The sequence below is a fragment of the Artemia franciscana genome, chromosome 2 (genome assembly GCF_032884065.1).
Source record: "Artemia franciscana chromosome 2, ASM3288406v1, whole genome shotgun sequence".
Taxonomy (NCBI): domain Eukaryota; kingdom Metazoa; phylum Arthropoda; class Branchiopoda; order Anostraca; family Artemiidae; genus Artemia; species Artemia franciscana.
The window spans coordinates 6,072,979-6,098,165 of record NC_088864.1 but is presented as its reverse complement, the minus strand read 5'-3'; the positions used below and the strand labels follow the sequence as shown (position 1 = coordinate 6,098,165).

General features: G+C 35.5%; 1 protein-coding gene across 3 annotated transcripts in view; it reads right to left on the bottom strand.

Moving 5' to 3' along the window:
* Positions 1-6,013: 6,013 nt before the first annotated feature.
* LOC136036521 (zinc finger protein ZFP2-like) overlaps positions 6,014-25,187 on the bottom strand; it is a 37,091-nt gene continuing 17,917 nt past the window's right edge. For all 3 annotated transcript variants that reach the window (XM_065718832.1, XM_065718826.1, XM_065718838.1), the window contains one exon: positions 6,014-8,911. In XM_065718832.1, the coding sequence (XP_065574904.1) occupies positions 7,992-8,911 (920 nt within the window). In that variant the 3' untranslated portion in view covers positions 6,014-7,991. The remainder of the gene's footprint in view (positions 8,912-25,187) is intronic.

Here is a 25,187-nt window from a genome sequence, read left to right as displayed (position 1 = left end):
ACTTGATGAAACTTATATGTTTAAAATCAGAATAAAAATGTAATTCTTTTGATGTAACTTTTTGTATTAAGATTTCGTTTTTTTAGAGTTTGGATTACTATTGAGCCGGGTCTCTCCTTAATACAGTTCGTTACTACAAACTATTTGATCAAATTTTTACAACAAGCTAATTCTAAAAGTGAGGAACATCTTGATTCATTTTCTTACGAGAGTTTAAAAAATCATCATCGTGTTTTTATACCCGTGAGGAGGATACCTGAACAACAGTAGTGATTAATTCATTTTTGTGCCATTCCGGAAATTTTTTTCGTAGCTCTGAGTGATTGGCCCTATCTTGTTTATTTTCTGCTTACTTGGTAACAAATTGCTTCAAATTTCCTAAAGGAATTTGTGACTGAAATAATTATAATATCAAGATTAAGCACTCGACAGCGAATCAAGGGATTTTGTTTGTGACCTACTGTAAAAGTAAAAGCAGAGAAAATTTGAAAAGACTACAAGGGTAAAGGTGCAAATTAATCCACCCCCCCCCCTATGGTGTAGAGTGCAGAGGCCGTAGAAACAGAGCCAGGACATTCAGTGAGAGATCTATTTATATACTCCTCCTAATAGTACTAATTAGACAGTATCCATACGACTATACATCATGATTAACTGAATAATATACAGTGTGACGGAAATTGATTTTACCTAAAGAATACTATCTACGCCTCTTTCTCTACTGACTATGCTATAGGACAGCCATTATAAGCAATTATTGAGTAATATGTTTTTCATTCCTCTAGCTGCGGTGAATTCATTACTGAATCATAATTATTATTCATGGTCTAATATTTCTGGAGATAACAACCTATGATGCACATTACATTGACCAGAATCATCAAAGTAAAATTTAAATTATAAGACAAGGACCATGGCCACCTGTCTTACGTCAAACTTCTATTTTTCAGCTATGTTGCATATTTTAATAGTAATAGGTAGAGGGTGCCTGCCACAGGTGATGGCCCTGGTCCTCTTTTTCTTAGAAGCATCAACCAAAGGGGGATAAATTCCTTGGAGTGTTGTAAAACATGGCCTTCTGTTGTCTGTCTGATTGTAAAAACTATGGGCTCTTGGCACTTCTACTTGCTGGTCATACAAGGATAATATCACCTGGGAAATTTAGTCCAGATGGGAATTGGTTTGGTAGTTCATGTAAGTATTTATCCTTTTTTAGTTTTCTATTTTGTCATTGTTGTTTCTTTGTGTGTGTTTTATTTTGTTGCTTTTTAAACAGAAACTCTATTTTAGATTATATATTCCATACAACCAGAAACTGAAACATTGTATCAACACTCTATGGGCCAGCAATTGCTCTGGGGAATTTTTAATGTTTTTTAAACCTTTTTTTCTGGTAAACATATTTTTTTTACATAAATCTTACTCACGGACTTTGCTTTTGACACTTCAGGTCAAAAGTGTTAGCTCAGGTCATATATATGATGTATATATATATATATATATTACACATATATATTAACACATATTGACAGGGGGGTTTGCCCCCTGTCAACGGCTCGTTCATTACGCTAAACCTTGAATTTTGTCCCAATTCTTAAAGAATGACCCTTGAATCACAAAGGCCGTTGAATAAATAGTTTAAATTACTAAAAAAATTTAGTGTAAAGAGTTAGGTATTATGAAGGAGACAAACCCCCTCATACACATAATAATTCTTGTTCTTTTTTAGTTTTAATTCTGCTCCTTACTTTTAGTTTACAAAACCTTTTTTCTTATTTATTTTCTCTTTGTTCTTTTTTAATAATGCTAGAAAATCCTACGCCCCTTCATAGAAATTCTCTTCCCCCATGACGAATGCCTCCATAGAAAGATTCTCCCACGTAACCCCCTCCATCGAAGCCCCCTCCTAACCCGAAAAAAACTCCAAAAACGCCTGTATACTTCCCAATAACCGTAACTTTATTAAACAATGGTCAGAGTTAGTAATTTGCAGTCCCTCCCCTAGAGACTGTGGGGAATTAAGTCGTCCCCAAAGACATAGTTATTAGGTTTTTTGACTATGCTGAACAAAATGGCTATTTCAAAATTTTGATCTGGTGACTTTGGGAAAAAAAGCATCGGAGAAGGCTTAGGTTTCCTCCAATTTATTGGTGACTTAAAAATGACACTATAAATTTCATTTCCGTTAGAATTACCTTTTTGGGAGATTCTAGAACCACTAGGTCGATACAATCGCCCCTGAGAAAAAACAACAGCAAATAAACACGCATCTGTGATCTGTCTTCTTGCAAAAAATACAAAATTCCACATTTTTGTAGATAGGAGCTTGAAACTTTTACAGTAGAGTTTTCTCTTACGCTGAGTCTGATGGTGTGATTTTCGTTGAGATTCTATGACTTTTAGGGAGGGGTCCTTCAATTTTCTAAACAAGTCAAATTTTCTCTGGCTCGTGACTTTTGATGGGTAAGATTAAATGTGATGAAATCAGCATAAACATTCAATTGTTTTGATGTATCTATTGCACAAAAATTCTGTTTTTTAGAGTTTTGGTTACTATTGAGCCGGGTCGCTCCTTACTACAGTTTTTTACCACAAATTGTTTGATAGGATATATCAAATCCAATATAATGTGAGTGGAATCTGCCTTCCAATTTAGAATTCCTTCAATTTTTTTTGTGTGGTATTAGGGACTTTCTAAAATTTACAATGAGACAAATTACAATTTTTTTTATTAATTTTGCTTTTCAACAAAAAGAAAAAAATTAGAAAATAAAACTGTCTATAAATTATTGAAATTAAGTGGCATTTTCTAATAGTCTATTATTAGGTAAAAAATGTTCTTGTTTTCTGCTAAAATATCTCAATAAAGTGTCTGTTTTCTTTTGTATAATTTTCAGCCTTTTGTCCTTGGTACTTGACCAATCATTTTGGAAGCACACTTTATTATGTAAGAGATTTTCTTTTAATTTATGATAAAACACTGAAGAGATCTTGCTTTACAGAACAAACAGTCAAAATATTTATTTCTCTCTTTCGTTTTTCTTTGTACTTATTGTCAGCTTTTTCTTACCATGTACTGTCAGTTCTGTTCACATGCAGTAACACCCCCTTTCCAGCGAGCTATCTCTACTTGTACTGCCACTTGTCACACCAATATGGGAGGCACAGTTCAGTTAAATTAACTGCAAGAGGTGGTAATCTAAAACTGAGCAGCTTTGTAAGACGCCACACCCCCATACTATCCTTGGAAACCTATCTCTTGCTTCCTCTAAATCAAAGTTCTAAAGACAAAGTGTATAAAAGACCTAAAGCAAAACTGGCCTTTCATGACAGGACAAAAAGAGAAAAATATCAAAAATCTTTATGGCCATTAGAAAGAAAAGAAAAGACAGCAATCACAACGAATATTTTGCTATAGAAACTAGGTGTCTTCAGTGTTAACAACAAAAATAATTTAAAACAGACAAGAGGTTTAATTTTAGAAAAAATGACAATAAAAGAGATAAAATAAAAAAGAATAAAAATAAGAAGACAGATATATACCCAAATTTAACTCGATGATGGACATATCATGGACAGTTTACAATTAGCAAGGTACGAGTATGAACACAGAAACAACTCAATATATATATCTCTATTTGCAGATATATTGGTTGGATCTTTTTATTTCCATTATTTTTCGCTTTACATTTTATCTCTTTACTTTTTTTTAATTTATTTTTTCTAAATTATTTTTGGTCCTTAATGCTGAAGGCACCTACTTTTATACAGGCAAAATACTCTTCGGAATTTTTTTTCCTCTCTCCTGGCCATAGACTCGTTGTTTTATTTTCTCTCAAAAAGCGTAGGTAACTGGTTATTGGGCCCTAATTGGTTAGTGGCCTAGTGTTATGAATTTTAATATATAAATATGTACTTATTTCTACTTTTAATTATAGTATTTCCTATTGTTGCCTTAACTATAGTTGTTAATTATTATTTGCAGCTTCTGATAAAGTTGTATAGATTTGGGGAGCCTACGATGGGAAGTTCGAGAAAACTATTACTGGGCACAAGTTAGGAATAATGGACGTAGCCTGGTCCACAGACAGTAGGTTACTGGTTTCCGCATCAGATGACAAGACCATAACAATCCTTGTCTATGTGACCCTTGTCTTTTATGCTCTCTTCTCCTGTCGTAATTTTGGGCCCCGACGTCAATGTTTTTTCGCGTAATTTTTCCGATTTTTGTTATACTTAATGTAAATATACTGTTTCTAGTGCTCTTGCACAAGATCCTCTTTTATTAATTCTATCTAATTTAAAGGGTAGGTTTCAAACGACTAAGGGACAATTCAATACTTAATATAGCGAATTCTTTTTTTCAATATTCTGGAAATAGTTTTTATTAAATATTTGGAAAGTCATTCAAAACCAATGACATTTCAACTAAATTTTTACGCAAGAAGGGATAGAGCTTAAAATCGTAGTTGGAAATATGCTTTGAACTGGAGGAAAATTATTTTTAATTTTCACTTCTGAATGTCAACTTGAAGTTTCGTCTTTTTTGTTTTTCTCTCGTCATTATAATTATTTGGTGTTATGTTAGCTTCTTTATATTTTCCACTGTTTCTTTGGTTGTTTAATTTCAATGGTTTTTTTGGCACTAAATTACTTTTGGTTGTTTGGCTGTTTTATAAGTGGGATTTTGGAGTTTTTTGTAAAGATTTGAAAACTGTTTTGATTTTGTGAGTAAATAAGAATTTAAGGATTTAGGTTTCATTTTTAGTTGAGGGATGGCTTTTTTGTTGTTTTGACAATAGAAGATATTTGTTTAGCTGATGTGCATGAGCAGACCAAAAAGGTTTTAAGAAGAGGGGGATCAAGCTTAACAAAAAATTCTAATAATGGCTTTCTAAAAAGTTTGTTACAGATCCAAATAGCTTTGCTGCTACAATCTGGAAAGGTTTCTCTAATCTTGTCTCCAGCAGCCGTAGGGGGGATGTAAACTCCGAAAGCAATTTGTACATGCGCAAGCTTTATGTTTCAATTGAGGCTACCTCGGACAAAGCATGCATCCATTTCGTACTTACAGCTCGTATTTCTGCTTGTATAAAAACTTTGGTGAAATATCCCCTTTTACAAAACTTCTACATACTCTGTTATAAAACTTTTGCGTATGTCCATCAAGTCTTTAACTAATCAAACCTCTGACAAATACAATATTTTATAGAAGCGGGAATATTTCTTCTATCCCAGGGACATATAACCATAGGTTTTAACTAAACCTGTTTTCCCATCATAGTTATTTGTGCCAAAATCTCAGCCTATACTCCTATTCTAACCCCTATCTCCTACACTCAAGGATTTACCTCTCCCCCTTTGTCACATTTTACATCAAGCCAGCTTTAATGAATTTCTTCAGTCCGTCTTTTTCAGCGGAACTTACAAACTACGACCACTGATAAAAACTGTTTTTCTTTTCCAAATGCGTTCTCAGTAGCTTCAAAACGCTAGGCCAGTTTATAGGCTTCAGAGACGGAACTATATTCGTTCTAGTAAATGTCCCTTAGCATTTAGCCTCGATACCTCAATCAAACAGTTCAGACCTAATCTATTAGGAAAACCTGCTGCGCCACTATAGCCGTTTGATACTATTTTGTGGCCTTTTTTTTACCCTCTTATAGAACTAATGTACAGTTTCATTGGTTTATTGACTCAGTTGAATCAAATCTCTGAATTTGTTTCCAGGTTAGTAGAATCCTGTATAGCTTTTGACACAGGTTTCAAAAATTCTTATATTTGACGATTCTCTATCCGCAGAAAAATAAAGTAGTGACCCTGTTGCTCTTGTGCTGCAACTGTTAACTTCCAGCCCAGTAGTATTTTAACCCTTCACGATTGGCTGGGAAAAGATTTTGTAAATCTGGAATTTTCAAGAACTGGAGTATTCACTACTGACCCAATTACTCTTTAATTTTTATTCACATTACTACTCTTACCCTCAACTAACTCATGATCTGAAGGCTCGAAATTAGTGTTGTACTCATGTTAAAAAACAACAATTGAGCAAAACAAATTAATAACATCAAAGCTGTAAAAGCAAGACAAAATCGTTGCTAAACCCTCCTATCAGATCTCCTACTCGCATACGAACTTAAAATGAATGATTTGCTTTTTTGAATTATTCTTTTTACAGTCTTTAATTTGTCTAAAACTCAAACCTGGAGTCCTTGGCGATGAAAATAACAAAAATTCTTGACTTCCGAAACCAACCAATAAAATGTTCCTTAGCGCAAGTCAATAGCAAAGTTGTGCATTTGCCCAAATGCTTTGGAGCAGATATTTTCTACACCAGAATTACAGCTAATAAAAGTGGATTTTACCAAACTTGTGAAGTAAAGAGGCAAAAGAAGCATTAAACCTAATTTAAACCGGAAAACTTACGGCGACAATGTAGTCAACAGGTCTCGCGAAAATACAATGTCATATTATACATAATCTTTATATTCACCTAAATTAGGAAATCAAAACCGAGCACAGAGAAACTGACTTAAAAGGAATAGGTATATATCGTCAAAGTTTACATTATTGACGTTGCTCTTCAAGAAAATAGACGACCTGGCATAGACAAAATCTACTAAGAAAATATCTTGTGTGGAGCAAAAACTAGTATGGAGTAACATATCGGCGTGAATAACAGAAGCAAATACTTTTTGCACACCGTGAGCTGTAAGCCTAAGACTTTCTCCTGTTGCATCAACATCGACCAATCGGTTCACAACAACGGACAGAAAGCAGGGGCTCAACAAAGACGCGGCTGGGCTCCAAACTGCTGAAGAGCAGTTTAAAAAGCTCGTATTTTACTATGCTCTATTTTGCATTGAGTACGACCTTAACTCACTTTCACAATGAGTAATGTCTAAGTTACTTTTTAAAACCTATTGACCTTACTGAATTATCATTTCTGCACTGTGATTGCAAGTATTCTTCTACTTTTCAACTGGGGGGTGCAACATACTCAAATGTATTATACACAAATGATATATTATATACCAGCGTGTATCCAATTACATTCTACAAATGAATTTAAGCTCTTAAAAGGGCACTAGAACTATCAATTTCCAATGAAATAAATAGATAAGAGGCACGGAAACCTGATGGAGGGCCTAAGGGGGTGACAAAGGGGATAAGAGCGTACTATGCACCAATTGTCCTCTCATCAATTTAAACTCTAAATAGGGTACTAAAATTCTTAGTTTTGATTTAAATGAGATTTCTATAAGTTTTGTAAGACCTTCCCTTGAATTAAATGTGACTGGAAGAAAAGAATAATACATGGAGTAAACGTTGATACTAACTAAGTTGAAGCTACTGCATTGTCTGTGACGTGGCGGGATTAATGAAGAATTGCAGCTCATTGTAGGAGATTCATTCTTCAGATTTCAATTTATAAATTATTTTATCATTTTCAGTAATTTAAATAGTCCGATGGATTTTCAGTTATGAACATTGCATAATTTATGAGCATTCTGTAAATGATCACAAAAAGAGCATGAGGAAAGCAATGCATCATGTCTCCATGTGAAGGATCTATATTCCAAAAATGTTAGAAATGTCTTAATGAATTATTGAATGCGCTAGAGAAACTTTGATTAGATTATAATATAGGAGGAGCTGCTGGTCCCAAGTGGATTGATAACACAAGATTTTTTAGTAAGTGTAGTGTTGAGAACAGAATTCACTTTTTTTCTATACGGAGAATAAGAATATTTAAAACTACTCTAAAAAAATCATCGCAGAAATTAAAAGAAACAATGACTTTGGATACAACAAGTTAGAGTTGTGTGTCACTTAAAATATTAAAAATTCAATTCAACCAATTCAACAATATAATAAACGTATACACAATATCAGATTAGTTTGATTAAATTAAAGAAACCAAAAACAAATGTAGAGACATATCAAATTTCACCTCAAAATAAACGAAAGCTTTCGCTCCCATTAGACACTTAAGACTTTGCCCGACATGATTTCTTCTGGTGAACAATCAAATCAGAACTTCTAGAAAAAGCTTTCATACAAAAAGCACACACGTAGCGTTTTTCGCCCGTATGAGTTGTTTTATGCGCAGATAAATTACACCGTGTTATAAACGTTTTGCTACATATATCACACTCGTAAGGTCTTTCCCCTGTGTGAGTTTTCCGATGAACAGATAAGTGGGAAGTTGCAGAAAAAGATTTTTTACACACATCACAAACGTAGGGTTTTTTACCTGTATGAATTCTTTGATGAACAGATAAACTTGACTTTTGGGCAAACACCTTCTTACATATATTGCACTCGTACGGTTTTTCTCCAGTATGAATCTTCATATGGCTAGACATATTGGAAACAGCCGAAAATGCTTTCGTACAAACATCACACTTGTAAGGCTTTTCCCCTGTATGAGTTCTCCGATGAACAGATAAGTGGCAAAATGCAGAAAAAGATTTTTTACACAAATCACAAGCGTACGGTTTTTCACCTGTATGAATTCTTTGATGAACAGATAAACTTGACTTCTGGGCAAACGCCTTCTTACATATATTGCATTCGTAAGGTTTCTCCCCAGTATGAATCTTCATATGTCTAGACAAATGAAACCTATTTGAAAAAATTTTGCAACACACCGTGCACTTATACTGTTTTTCCGTAGGCAATATTTTGAGCAGAGCACTATTGAACACTCTTAGCTCTTGCTTCAGCTCTCTCTCCTCCTGCTCTGCAGAATTACATTTGACATACAATTGGGCATCCCTTGAAGTTTCAGGTTCACAATCAGAGTCTATTTCTTGTTTTAAAAATAAGCTTTCAAAACCCGAAACATTTTGTGTTTCATTTCCTTGTTTGGACAAACCATTCTTAAACAACGATGAGATATGGCTGTCTGGAAAGAAAAGAATACAAAAATTAATCTAATGATGAGCCCAAGGGGTTGTAGGAGGTTATGTTATCAATAAAAAACATACTGAAGGCTTATGGTTCTTTACTACATGCAACGCTCTAGCACTGTCAATGATATACTTTTAGATTGACAAAGAACATTCTAAGTAGTTCCATCAATATATTCTGTGTGAATAAAAGAAACCAGTACTTTAGTTCTTTCAACCATTATATATTCTCTTGTGCCTACACATACAAGCTAAAGATGTTGAGTTTCTATTTAGGTCCGAATTTCAGTCATTGACAATCTTGCTACCTTTCATCCATAGAAAAGGCTTAGAAATCTTAACCTGCATTTAATTACCTGCCTAGAAAGTGGAACTAATCTACAGGAACGGTAAAGCTTATTGTTTGACATACAGCCAGTTTAATAGGTGTATCGAATTACCCTTATGTAAACCCTCTGTCACACATTTAAATTTCCTTCTCAGCCTCTTAAAGTACCGACGCTTGAGATTCATACCCGATCACTGTTATTACAGTAGCTGTACACGCCACTGATACAACGGTATATATTCGATGAATAAGTGACATTAAGCTACTTAATTCCAATCTTGGACAGCCCAGCAACAGGCAATGACAACACTGTTAGATACGAAACCGCAATGAGGTTATCCTACCATGCAAAAGAGAATTTCTATAATATAAAATTATAGGCAAACACCTGCGGGTTAAAACCATTGGACAAATCGTAGAATTCAGATATATCTCAATAGTTAATACAACAACAACTGGATGTAGCGAGTTAACGAGCTAATTACTGTGTGTAACTGGTTAAGAGTTTTTAAGGTCTACATTAGGTCGTTTATCTGCAATAAGCAGATCTTCTCTAGTATCATTCCAGTTGATATTGTTACAGATCAGCAATAACAGTCATGTAGGTGGTCAAAGGCACCAAACAAAATTTACTATTACTACTGCTAATCACTGCAGCACCAGCCTATCTAAGGCCACAAGAGTTACGCAGGCTCCTTGTCCATCCCAAACTATTCAAAGCCTCCCTCTAAACACCCTCCCATGAAGTTCAAATTTTCCCTAAGCCTTAACTTGACGAATAAAAATGAGTTCATTGACGAGGCTATGTCTTGGTAACTCGGCTTTGTAGCTTTCCAACTTATAAAGCAAGATCATAACTTTCAAAGTTTTTAACAGAGATAAGGCTTTCGTTCGTTATCGTTCCTAAGATTGCGTCGGTGAAAAGGTCTGTCGGTTGCGGACAAGGTCTAAGAATGCATCGGCGTAAGGTCTGTCGGTGAAATTTTTTTGGTGAATCAAGTTATAGGCTTTGAGTCACATCAAATTTCAAGCTTTCTCCAAACCAATTTTCTTTTGTATTAACGTCACCACCATGGTACATCTCCATAAGACACTGAAGGAATTTGAGTTTATGCATCTTTTTATAACGGTAGATGAAAGAATATTTATATATTTACGATTGGCATGACGTCATTTATGAAAGTAAATTACAATACATGACGTCATCCGTGAGTCCTATAATATTGTCTATCATTAAGAATGTTAGGTCAAAAATAAGGAGAGGGACCGGGAGAATTTTCACGTTGAATTACGGCACAGTCATCGGAAGTGGATATACTGATCAAATCTAATTCGAAAGTGTTCCAATAATTGATTAAAAATTTATGTGATAAAGAGTCTACAAAAAACAAACGAATTAATAATAACAATAAGAGACCTACGCAGGGGTCTAAGTAGCGTGAGCACAACCAAATAGAAATTATACCAGGAAGTTAAACCTCTTAAAATTTCGATTTCTTTTTTTAACTCTTGGTGTCCTTCTTGAATATCAAAATACAATGAATTACAAAAAAACGACTCACTTTTATTTTGCTCGCAGCCTTTTATGAAACCTACCTAAGAATAACCTTTTTATTTTTGACTTGATACCTGAGCTTTAGACAAGAAAAGAATCGGAGATGGAGATGACCATTAGATGTGATACGTAAAAACCGTGACCAAAGGAAAAAAGAATCAAACATTTCGTGCAAACGAACTGTAAGTAAGGAGCGATGCGGCTCAATAGTAACCGAAACTCTAAGAAACAGGGTCTTGGTAGCAATGGATACATCAAGAGATTCGAATTTTGATGCTTAAACAGAGTATATAAAATTCACCAAGTTCAACCTCAGAAAATTTGCCCAACTTTTGACAAAGGGAGGAAAAACCCCAGAAACTTAAAATATCTTTATGAAATCCACCCTATCAGATTCAGAAAATCTGAGAACACTACTATAGAAGTTACAATTTTATTTATACAAAAATATTGAATTTAACTTTTTTTGCAGAAGCCAGAGCACAGATGCGTGTTTCTATTTAGTTATTTTTTTCAGGAGTGGTCGTATCAAGCCAGTTATCCAAGAAGATTGGGACAGGGCTCATTTGATCGGAAATCAAAAGTTCTAGGGCCCTTTTTAAGTGACAAAAAATAATGGAGGGCAGCTAGCCCCCCCTCCACATCCATTTTTCCCAAAGTCTTCTGATCAAAATTTTGAAACGCCCATTTTTTGGGGGGAGGGGGAGTGTAAGTGGCAAGATCTTTCCAATGAGAAGTTCTTTGTAGGGGAAGAGATTTCCCATTGAGGGGAAGATTGAGTTCCCGGCATTATTAAAAAAGACGATCAGGAATTAATAAAAAAAAAAAAAGGTTTTTTCATCTGAAAGTAGGGAGCAATATTCAACCTTAAAACGAACAGAAATCATTACGAATATGAAGGGGTTACCCCCTTCTAAACACCTGGCTCTTTAGGCTAATGTTTTCTTCAGAACTTTCAAAAAAGCTTATTATTCTAATTAGACGGCTCCTGTGTTTCATGAGTCATTCTTAGATAATTGGTACCAAAAGTCAAACTTCAACATAAAGAGCGAGGTATTGAGAAGGGGCCAACAACCCTCATACATGTTATAATTTCTGTTCGTTAGAGGTTTTGCGAGTTCAGGGTGCTAAAATAAGCTTGAAAATTAATGTTAAAAAGACTAAGTCACTAAGGCTAGCAACAAGTGAAGATGAACAGGTGACATTAGGTAACGAAAAGATTGATCAGGTTGGGAGCTTCAGTTATCTTGGTAGTATTATTAATAAAGATGGTGGGAGCAGTGAAGATATTAAAAGTAGAATAGCTAAGGCTCAGGGTGTTTTTTCACAGTTAAAAAAAGTTTGGAAGAACAGAAAGATAAGTCTACAAACCAAGATTAGAATATTGGAAGCTATAGTGATGACAGTGGTCAAATATGGCTCTGAAGCATGGGCACTCCGAAAAGCAGATGAAAATTTAATAGATGTTTTCCAGAGAAATTGCCTACGGGTTGTTCCGAGTACCCGGCTGACTGACCGTATTTCAAACAGTAGGTTGTACGAAAAGTGTGGTTCAATCCCGCTTTCTGGGGCTATAATGAAAGAAAGGTTGAGATGGCTGGGACACGTTCTACGGATGAAGGATGACAGTTTACCGAAGATTGTCCTTTTTGGCCAACCGTCTGGGGCTACACGGAAAGCAGGTCGTCCTTGTCTGGGCTGGGAGGATGTCATAAATAAAGATTTAAAGGAAGTGGGAACTTCCTGGGAGGGTGTAAAGAGGGAGGCTTTAAATAGATTAGGTTGGAGGAGGAGCGTGCATAGCTGTGTTGGCCTAAGGCGGCTTGGTGCTGCAATGAGTTATTAGTGGTAGTAGCTTCTTACTTTCAGTTAAAAAACCCGTTTTTTTATTGACTCGAGCTAATGACAGTGTCTTTAGAAAGCATTATCCCCCCTCCCCTTCCCCCAGCTGAAAATTAGTTTCTTCCAAAGTCTTGTCAAAACTAAGATAACAAAACAACATCATTCAAGCATCAACATTATTTTTCTATCGAATATTTATCTTTATAGTACTATAAGCTACCTTTATATATTACTCTTTGGTTTATTCGTTTATGGAGTCTTTAACTGGAATTTTTATTTGAATTCATTCCTATCAGTCTTTCGCGAACAATTTCTCTTCTTAATCAATTAAAGGAGGTTTCCACCTCTGAAGAAGGCAGAGGTGGTGTTGGTCCTGCCCCTGTTTATACTAGTTTCTTTTCGTTTTGAGTTGTAGTTGGTAATTTATTATAATTTCTACTCGTTTTGGGTTTCACTTACATATTGATGTAGATTTACGGTAGTTCTGCAATTGAAAAATTATTTGACTCAATTTCTGCTTATTTTTGGTATAATTTGAAGTTCTACTTTTCTTTGAAGACCTTCTTTTTTGGAAAGTCTTTTAAAATCAATCTCTGTTTGTTTTTAGTTTATATCTTTAGTTATATCTTGTTCGTTCGGTACGGGAAACATATTTAAATTTTTTTCATTTTTGGGGGCTTTTAAGTTTTGAAAAACATGACTTTTTAGCTTGAATTAATTGATAAATAATGATACATAGCTTCAAACAAAGATTTTATTTTCCGTAAGATGCAAATTTTACAATAATTTTTAATGACAGTTGTAATAAAATGCTTTGGATTGAATAAACTGTGCTGAAAATTTACACAATCATTGGGGTTCTATAGGGCTAACACAATTTTAAATCCTGTTACAGCCTTGAGTAAGACAAATATTAATCAACTATTCCCCTCCACATGCCCTGAAAGTTTCCAATTAATTCAATCAATCTTTCCTAAGATATCGCAGACATACCCTTTTTTTCTACCTTGGAGGCATATAATGCAGAGTGCAGCAAACACATTAAAACCTAAAAGGGAAAACATAAAATATTACTTCGTAGGTCTTGGAATAGAAAAATTTCAACGGGGTTTCACAGAAACTAAAAATATGAAACAGAGTAAAAGGGTAAAGATCAGCCAGCTGAAAAAAAGTGAAGTAAAAAACAAAGTATACACATTACCAAGGACCTTGGCCATGGCCTTAGTGCTGAACGCGCACACACATGCACACCCAAAAAGGAGAGAAAAACTAAGCTTTAGAATTTATCTCTAGCTAGATAGAGGGAGCAATGAAAAAAGAAACAAGAGCTAAGAGCTCATATGGCACTTGTGATGAGACCAGAAGAGCTAAGAGACAAGAGCTCATAGGGTATGAGCTCTAACAAAATTCTAAGAATCAATAAACTGATTTAAAAGGAAAATCAGAGGCTTAATGCCGGTCGGGATTTAAAAGAAGAGCTCTGAGTTACGATGTCCTTCTAAATACCAAAATTCATTAAGATCCGATCACCCACCCGTAAGTTATAAATACCCAATGTAGGCAGACCGACTGAATCGAGTCTCACAGACTTACCCGGAATCGAACGCTTCGACAGTTTGCCCGTTAACGACTATGCCAATGAGCCGCCTCCTATCCTAAGACCTGTTACTTTCAACGCTCGTCGTGGCCTTCCTAACTTCCTCGTTTGCAACACTAGATCGCTTTGCAACAAAACAGAAGATTTTGAAGCTGTTATTCGCCAGAACAACATTGCCATAGCAGCCGTTACTGAAACATGGAACCTCGATGAAAATACTGGTCGTGTGGCTGGATACTGTGTGTTCTTGAACACCCGCTCTAATCGTGGTCTATCGAAACTTGGGGGCGGTGTTGGTCTGTTTGTAAGAGAAGATATACCCTGTAAAATCCTTTCTGATCTCGCTAATCCGGACCATGAAGTAATCTGGGCGATGTGCAGACCGACTTACTTGCCCCGCTTATACTCGTGCATAATTGTGGCATCAGTATATTACCCTGAAAGTGCAAAGAATTGCCGAGACCTTGTCTCTTACTTGCAAAAGACTGACTTGCAAAAGAATGTCAGTGACATTCTGTACTCCAAATACACCGAAATCTTCCCCACCAAGTCAGTTACCATTAGTGAGTTTGATAAGCCATGGATTACCCCTGCCATAAAGAAACTCATCCGTGAGAGATGCCGCCTACATTCTATCGGTGATGTAGTAAACGCAAAGAAACTACGAAATTACACCGTCACTGTAATACGAAAGGCCAAACTTCAATATGGCCGCTTATCAGTGTCACCTATGCGCGTCAGTAATCCAAAGAAATGGCATCAGTCTGTTCGAAAAATGTCGGGAAAATCCACTACCTCTAGTGTGAGAATATTGGATGATAGTGGCAAACTTCTCACTGCGACAGATGTGAACTCCTTCTTCACTGAAATCTGCACAACCCACCCTCCACCCACCGAGTCCCAAAAAGCCGATCTCTTGTACGGCTGCTCAGAAGAGGAAGTTATTGAAGTCACTGAAGAAGACGTCTTCAAAGAATTAATGAAAATTAAGCCCAACAGTGCATCCTATCCTTCGGAACTTCCTGTAAAACTTGTTCGTGAATACGCCCCCTTCATTGCCAAGCCATTATACGTGTTGATTAACCTGTGTTTCATGCTTGGTACTTTCCCAGATATTTGGAAAAAGGCATATATCCGGGTTATTCCGAAATCGAGCCCCCCTAAAGCATGTGATGAATTGCGTCCTATCTCGATAACCCCCTGCCTGGCTAAAGTTACGGAAGCATTTGTACTCCGTCGATTGCTCGACCAAATCAGCTCCTCTATCGATAAGTACCAGTATGGTGGACTCCATGAGTGCAGTACTACAATTTATCTAGTGCGTATGTACGATTGTATACTTACATGGCTGGATAAAGGTAATCGGTTCCTGGATCTAGGTACAATAGACTTCCGAAAAGCTTTTGATTTCATTAACCACCTGATTGCTGGCCAAAATTTGAAGATAATGGGTGCGAAAAAGCGCGTGTTATCCGTGATTATGGATTTCTTATCTAATAGGAAACAGCGTGTTTATGCCCTGTTTGAGGGGGATTCTGACTCATATTGGACAGGTATAACATGTGGAGCTCCGCAGGGCACAAAGTTGGCTGCCATTGTATTTATAGCCGTGATCAACTACCTACTAGTCGAATATGAGGATCATTACAAGTTTATAGACGATATCTCTTTTCTATTGAAATATTTAGTTGAAAACGGGATTGTTAAGAAAGAGTTCAGTGACGATTTCTTCGATGCGTTTATTGCCGAGTGCAATGTCTCTAAATTGATCATTAACACGAATAAGTCAAAGGTCTTACGCTTTAATCCGCTGAAGCGTACTTTCAGCCAACCGTATGTTCCGTTTCCGATTGTCGACTCAATAAAGATTTTGGGAGTTACTTTTTCAAGTGATTGTTCTTTCGGCTTGCACGTTGAAAATGTTGTTAAAAACGCAAATGCATGTCTGCAGTCTTTGAGTACAATGCGTAGATTTGGCTGTGATGTCTAGTGCCTATTGCTAGCTTATCTTACATACGTCAGTCCAGTCCTGGAATATGCAAGCCCACTATGGGGGCCTGCAGCACTGCGTACTGTACACCTCATCCAAGAACTTGAGTCGGTGCAAAAGCGAGCCGTGTTCATTATTATTGGCGATCGACAACTATCTTATGGTGAAGCGCTTGTTAAACTCGACCTCCCCACGTTGGCCCAAAGATACGAGCAGATTATCCTGAGATTTGGGAAGTTTCTTCTCTCTAAACCCCAGCATCGAGACATCTTACCACCTACTGCACCGCCCAACAACCGTACGCGTCACCAAAATAAACTGGTTCCAGTAGCTTCACGCACGAACCGCCACGCAAATTCATTTGTACCTTTTTTTACGGATTTGCTAAACAAAGCCGAGTGATATTTTCTTTTTTTGTGTTAGTCTGTTATTTAGCATAGTGAAGCAACGCAAATTAGCTGTTAGCTACGATGTTGTTTAAATAAACCTATCTCTCTCTCTCTTCTAATTTTTCCTCTCCCTTTTGCCCCCCAGATGGTCGAATCTGGGAAAACGACTTTATCAACTCCCCCAAAGAGAGCGAATCCAGTACGGTTAGGTCAATCACTTACCTACGACATTTGCTTATTCTATCCACCAAGCTTCATCCCGATTCCTCCACTCTAAGCGTTTTCAAAGATTTCTGATTCCCCCTCAAACCCCCCCCAATGTCAGGAGATCTGGTCGACATTTGAAATAAGAGCTCTGAGACATGAATTCCTTTTAAATACTAAATTTCATTAAAATCCGGTCACCTGTTCTTAAGTTAAAAATACCTCAATTTTTCCAATTTTTCCAAATTAACACCCCCAGCTCCTCCAAAGAAAAAGGATCCGTTCTAATTATGCCAATCACGTATCTAGAGCTTGTGCTTATTCTTCCCATCAAGTTTCATCTCGATCTTTCCACTCTGAACGTTTTCCAAGATTTCTGTTTCCCTCCTCCAACCCCCTGTGTCCCCGGATCCAATTCGAGTCAAAAATGGAGCATCTGAGACATAAGATCCTTCTAAACATCAAGTTTAATTAAGATCCGATCACCTATTCGTCAGATAAAAATACCCCCAATTTTCACGTTTTCCAAGAATTCCGGTTTCCCCCTCCAACTCCCGATCTGGTCGGAATTTAAAATAAGAGCTTTAAAGCACAAGATCCTTCTAAATATAAAATTTCATTCGGATCCGATCACCCGTTCGTAAGTTACAAATACCTCATTTTTCCGAATTACCCCCCCCCCTCCCCAATCTACCAAAAAGATCAGATCCAGTCCGGTTATGTAAGTCAAGTATCTTAAACTTGTTTTTATTCTTCCCATCCAGTTTCATCCTGATCTCTCCGCTTTAAGTATTTTCTAAGATTTCCGCTCCCCCCCCCCAACGACGCTGGATCCGGTTAATTTTTGAATTAAGAGATCTGAGTTACGAAATCCTTCTAAATATGAAGTTTCATGAAGATCCGATGATTAGTTCGTAAGTTAAAAATACGTCATTTTTTCTAATTTTTCAGAATTACTCCCCCCCCCCCCAATTCCCCAAATAGAGCGGATCTATTCCAATTATGTCAATCACGTATCTAAGACTACTGCTTATTTTTCCCATCAAGTCTCATCCCGATCCCTCCACTCTAAGCGTTTTCCATGATTTTGTATCCCCCCCAAACTCCCCCCAATATCACCGGATCCGGTCGGGATTTAAAATAAGAGCTTTGAGACACGATATCCTTCTAAATATAAAATTTCATTGGGATCCAATCACCCATTCGTAACTTAAAAATACATCATTTTTTCCAATTTTTCAGAATTAACCCCCCCCCACAAATACCCCAAAGAGAGCAGATCTGTTCCGGTTATTTCAGTCATGTATCTAGGACTTGTGCTTATTTTTCCCACCAAGATTCATCCCAATCCCTCCACTCTAAGTGTTTTCCAAGATTTTAGGTTTCCCTCTCCCAACTCCCCCCAATGTCACCAGATCCGGTCGGGATTTAAAACAAGAGTTCTGAGACACGATATCCTTCCAAACATCAAATTTCATAAATTTCATTAAGAGCCGTTCGTAAGTTAAAAATACTTCATTTTTTCTATTATTTCCGAATTAACCGCGCCCCCCAGATGATCAAATTGAGAAAACGACTATTTCTAATTTAATCTGGTCCGGTCCCTGATACGCCTGCCGAATTTCATCGTCCTAGCTTACCTGGAAGTGCCTAAAGTAGCAAAACCGGGACCGACAGACAGACACAGACCGACAGAATTTGCGATTGCTATATGTCACTTGGTTAGTACCAAGTGCCATAAAAAAAAATAAGCCAAAACAAATGAAAGGTTGTTCAAAAATTAGACTGGGCAAGAATTTTGTCCCTAGCGATTAGTGCAGCCTGTCTACTAGCATGTTTTTTGCTATTACTATTACTAGATCTTGATTTAAAATAAGAAGGAATAATAATTGATTAACTTCGTATTAAAATGCCGCATTAGGGGGTTCATAGAAATATAATCTGTAGCTTTATTTAAAGCAATGTCTTAAGCATGCATTTTTTAATTTCTATTACCTAGAGAATTTTTTGTGGTAAATCATTCACTGTGGAACTGAAATTGGCCCGTCAAACAAAACTATGTGAACTGGATGTCCAAAAGCGCGAAGGGCCAAAACAGTCATATTCATCACTTTTGCTCTTAGACACCAGAGATTTATTCACAAAAAGCTTGTATTCGTTTAATCTTTCTCTTAGCTGCTGATAGGCTTAGCCACTCTGAGACTTCTCACACGAGAACAGGAACCTACAAACGCCACAACTGAGCATAGGATCAGTTTTTCTCATTTTCCAGAATTTAAAAAGCGTTCAACCTTTAGTTCGTTTTTGAAGGAGACATAATGACTGTATTTCTTTGGTATTTCCCAAGTTCCTCAGGGGGTTCATTTTTTCTTCTTACCATTTTCAAACTATAATTTCTCAAAAAGTTTAACGGAGTAAACATTGCAAAATGTAATATCTTTAATAGTAAATATTTCACTGTTCATATTATTAACTTACGAATAAAGTGAACATACCACTAGATGCCATTTTGTATGCTCTTTCTGAATATAATAATCGCTTCTCTCGCAAATTCAAATTTCAGCCCTTTTTGAACCCTTGAAAATGACCAACAAGTTTCTAGTTTTTGGGTATAAAAAAGGTTTAAAACGTTAGTTTCGAACTTACTATTTGATACTAAATCCATTCTTTTAAAGTTAAATAATCCAAAAGCATTGATTTATCACGATTAAGCCGGATAAAAAATTCAAAGACATTTCTCCATTTTTCTATACGCGAAGTTTTTTACTATCAGCTTAGATATTTTTTGACATATAGGTAAAATTGCAGTTTTTCAGCGGTCTATCAGAATAAGAAAAAAACATGGCGGATTTGTTTTGATATTTTTTTTTTATTGAATTTAATCTTGATAAATAATCAATGTTTGCAAATTATAAAACTTTAACAAAATGGATTTATAATGAGTTAATAAGTTTGAAACAAATGCTATAACCCGTTTTTAGGCCTGTATCCAAAAAATATAGAAGGATATCATTATTTTCAAGGGTCCTAAAGGGGCTTAAAATTGAATTTGCGAGAAAAGCGATTATTATATTCGGAAAAAGCATGAAAAATGGAGTCTAGTGGTATGTTCACTTTATTTGTAAGTCAGTAATATGAACAGCGAAATATTTAGCCACTGTTTAATGTCATAGTGTTCAGAGCCTACATGATTGTGTGAATAGATTCTTAGAACTAGATCAACTAAAGAAATAACCATGCCTTTTTTTTCAGAAGAAGCATGGTTTGAAAAAAAAAATACAAATATTGCAAATTGTGGCTGGGTCTTCTAAAGATAGAAATTTAAGATTATGATTTTTTTTTTTTTTTAGAATGAAAATATCCAGAAAAATTAAGCTTCCCTGAACACTTGGAAAACTGAAGATTCGAATTGATAGCGTTTAAACTTTCTTAAAATTCGTTCAGACCAACATATCAATGGTCCCAAACAGACAAAACATCAACAAATCTCATGCCTTTTGTCACACGTCAATTTTTTTCGATTTAATAACTGTAAATTTAATCAATATTGACAAAATCAAGGAACAGGAAATACATGAGAATTATATAATTTGGGCTATATTCATTTTTAACTGAAAATATCAAAAAATTGACCAGGGACTGTTGAAAGCAAAACCTAAAAAAAAAAAAACTGAAAACAGCTTTAACACAATTTCAATTTCTTATCGAAAATGCCCGATTTTTTTTTTCTCTTTTTGAAGGCCAGATTACATCTTGTTAATAATGCTCGGTTTTTTTTTTCTATAAGATTTGCTTTGAATTTCTTTGTTCCTTGCAGCATTGAGGTTATAATTTTCTATCATTTTATGGTCAAAATACATCCTCTTTATAAAATATTGTGCAGTCTGAGGATTTTAGTGTTCAGAAGAATAATACCCAAAACAGAACTTTCGATGAAAACAATATACGAATTTTCCGTAAGAAGAGACAAACTTGTTCCTAAAAATAGATTGGAAGAAAAAATTATCCCTAAACCTAAAGTACAAAGCAAATTTAACGCAGAGGCACACAATAGTTCTAATAGCATCAATTTCTAAGGTTTTATACTTTACAGTCATATCAAGACTTTACAGTCAAGTTTTTTCTGAGGTGTCATTTGCGTTTATCTACTGATGACTATAAAAGATGACAGCATAGTTACCCCTCATATCCCATGGATTTCCTCTAAAACTCTCATTTAGATTGTTTTCCTTGGAAAAATTTCTGGCCCCGTTTCATTGATGATATTTTATCCCTGGGTGTAATTATGGATTTCCTCTAAGATTCTCATTTAGATTTGTTTCCTTGGAAAACTTTCTGGTCCTGTTTCATTGATGACATTTTATCCCTGGGTGTAATTGTGGATTTCTTCTAAGACTCTCATTTAGATTTTTTAATTGGAAAAACTTTCTGGTCCTGTTTCGTTGATGATATTTTGTCCCTGGGTATAACTAAACAAAAGAAAAAAATTTTTTTTTAACTGCAAGTAAAGAGCAACATTAAAACTTTTTTTCGCTAAATGGCTTTCTCGTAGTTTTGATCGGACGATTTTGATAAAAAAGGGGTGGGGGAGGAGGCTAAGCTGCCCTCTAATTTTTTGTTACAAAAAAATGCAACTATTTTTTTTTTTGAACGTTTTTGTTAGTAAGAAACGTACGTACCTTACGAATTAACTTACGTAACGAACTTCTATATTTGTGTATTTTTATTACGTATATGAGAGGGCTCACACCCTCGGCATTACCTCGCTATTTACACTAAGGCTTGACTTTTGTCCCAAATCTGTAAGAATGACCCCTGAATCACAAAGGCCGTAGAATAAATAGTTGAAATTACTAAACATACTTTAGCGTAAAGAGCAAGGTATTGTGGAGGAGACGAAACCCCTTATATACGTATATTTTATGTTCGTTTTAAGTTTTAATTCTGCTCGTTACTTCCAGTTGAAAAAAATATTTATTTTCTTATTGTTTTTTTAAATAATACTAGAAATTCCAGCACCCCCTTCATGGGAAGTCTCTTCCCTCATGAAAAATTCCTCTATGGAAAGGTCTTCCCGCGTAACAAACCTCCCCCAACCCCCACCCCAACACAAAAACGTCCCCCTGAACTCGTCTGTACACTTCATAATAATTATTACTATATGTAAATAATGGTCAAAGTTTGTAATTTGCAGCCCCTCCCCCGGGGACTGTGAGGGATTAAGTCGTCCCTAAAGACATAAGTTATTAGGTTTTCGACTAAGTTGAACAGAATAGCTATATCAAAATTTTGATCCAGTGACTTTGGGGATAAATAAGCGTGGGAGGGGGCCTATGTGCCCTCCAATTTTTGGCCACATAAAAAGGGCACTGGAACTTTTAATGTCCGTTAGAATGCGCCATCTAGCGACATTCTAGGACCACTGGATCGATACGATCACCCCTGGAAAAAAAACCACAAACAAATAAACACGCATCCGTGATCTGTCTTCTGGAAAAAAAAAACAACAAAATTCCACATTCTTGTAGATAGGAGCTTGAAACTTCTACTATAGGGTTCTAGGATACGCTGAACCTGATGGTGTGATTTTCGTTAAGATTCATTTACTTTTAGGGGGGCTTTCCTCCTATTTTCTAAAATAAGCCGAATTTTCTCGGGCTCGTAGCTTCTGATGGGTAAGACTAAACTGGATGATGATTTCGGTTACTATTGAGCCGGGTCGCTCCTTACTACAGTTCGTTACCACGAACTGTTTGATTGTGAATATCCTTCATGGATTTCCTCAAAGACTAACATTTAGATTTTTTACCTTGGAAAACTTTTTGGTCCCAGTTCATTGATGATATTTTGTCCCTGGTTATAATTGTAGATTTCCTTCATGGATTTTCTCTAAGACTTTCATTTAGATTTTTTTCCTAGGAAAACTTTCTGGCCCCGTTTCGTTGATAATATTTTATCCCTAGGTATAATTGTCTGAACAATTTTTGGGGGCATTTAAACCCCTTCAACTCGAATCTTCAATTTACGTTCTTGGTTGTTCGAATCATAAAAAAAAAATATTTCTTCTATAGGAGCCCACCTGTAATTACCGTTATATGCGTTTCTCGGTAAACCATCCTTCTTCTGAAAAGATGCGCGGTTATTTCTTTAGTAGATTGAGCTCTAGAAATCTTTTCAGATTATGAAGTTGTCTCTGGCCTTTATTCTGTATTGTTTTTCTTATTAAACCTATTAAAGTAATCATTTAAGGTAAATATTAAGGAAAGTACAAAATTTAAAAAAAGGTGAAATAAAGTAATAATGGTAAAATGGCAAAAGTAAAAAGTAAAAGGTAAAAGATAAAACAAAAGTGATAAAGCAATATAAAATAAAAAGGCAAAATAAAATTATAATGGTAAAAAGTTAAAAGTAAAAGGTAAAAAGTAAAAGATAAAAAAGGTAGAATGAAGTAGTAAATTACCCTAAAATAAGAAGGTAAAAAGTAAAAGGTAAAATAAAGTATACAAGTAATATAAAATAAAAAGGTAAAATAAAGTATTCATGGTAACAAGGTAAAAGTAAAAGGTAAAAAATAAAAGCTAAAAAAGGTAAAATAAAGTAAAAAGTGACATAAAATAAAAAAGTAAAATAAAGTAATAATGGAAAAAAGGTAAAAAGAAAAAGGTAAAATAAAACAATATAAAATGAAAAGGTAAAATAAAGTAATAATGGTAAAAACGTAAAAAGTAAAAGGTAAAATAAAGTAATAAAGTAATTTAAAATAAAAAGGTAAAATTAAGTAATGCTGGTAAAAAAAGTAAAAGTAAAAGGCAAAAAAGTTAAAATAAAGTAATGAAGTAATATAAAAATAAAAAGGTAAAATAAAGTAATAATGGTAAAAAGTTAAAAGTAAAAGGGAAAAGATAAAATAAAGTAACACGGTAATATAAACTAAAAAGGTAAAATAAAGTAAAGTCCTCGAATCTTATGCCAATTTTACAGGGGAAAATTGATTTTTCTTCCACTTTCACCATATAATTAATCCCAAGACTTAGTAATAAGCTGAAGATAAAATTTTAAAGAAAGATAATATTTCTATCTTCCTGAAAAATGAACCGAACATGAAGCTTTTTTTATTCTTGGGAAGACAAAACTGACCTTTTACTTGGCAGCCGTGTTTACAGGGCCATTTTTCCAGATGGAAGTTTTACATTGGCAAAACCCAACAATAGCTGGGAGAAGCACTACAAAAACGCAAGCTTTACAGAAATGAGCCAAGGCGAATGAGAAAGAGACTCTGCTTTTAGCCTACACGGTTTACAGAAGCTACTTCAAAGTGTGTTCATTTTACTTCACATTTAACTATAAAAGGCTTACCACCATCTTTTAAGGGAGCCAATTTATTATTTTTATTATTGAGTTTTGAATTGCGTGTCCAAGTTGGATATTTCAGTAGGTATTTTGCGAAACGGGAAAAAAGTGTAGCGAATTCTCAATTTATCAACACTTGTGCGAATCTTCCGGAATAGTGCATATACAAAGACCTCGAAGTAAATATAGATACTGGGAAAATTTCTATAAGCATACTTAAGATATTTCAACAACAGAAAATGAAGTATTATTTTTGTTTACTAAAAAACAAAATCAATTAACCGTAATAACAAAATCAGGTCAGTAGGTAAGCTGAATTAGTCGCTAAAGACTAAAGTCTTTGGCAATCAAACTTTTGAACACTCATTTTTTTTTAGTTCTAGCTGCGTCTCATTAATCTACACTTCAAAAGTTCAGTGTTTCCTTGTTGCTGGCTCTTTTTCGTGTATTGAGCATTGAGGACAGCCTAGCTAAGTTCTTTGCTGAAATGTGCTTTGTTCTTTTGGTTTACTTTTTTTTATTCAACTGAATGAAAATCCCTTCCATTTTCTAATTTCTTAATAATTGATATATATTTTTTTGTTTTTATCAAACGTAATGTGTAGCCAGTGTTGTCTTAGGACTTATTTGAATTTCAATGGGAAGAATTACTAATACTTCTTCTAAAAACATACACCTTGAGTCATACAAGTCGTGATTTAAAGAAAATAAGTAAGACAGCACTGGATCCTTAATGTCCAAACCGGCGGTGATGATCTCCGTGTCGTGGCTCTTCAGCCGGGAAGTGCTATGGGGGGCTGAGGGTCAACCATCCTGTGCTTTCATAAACCCTTCCTGCTTACCTTTACCAGAATTCTACAGGTACACACTTGGAGCTAGGTCGACTCTGGCTGACCCTACAGTCATGCCACTGACCCCCATCTCGAAACAAATAATTGCCTACGCCTGGGGTTGAACCCATGCCCCTTAAGCAAAGAATTGTCAAACCAGCACGCTAACCACTTAGCCAGGATGGCT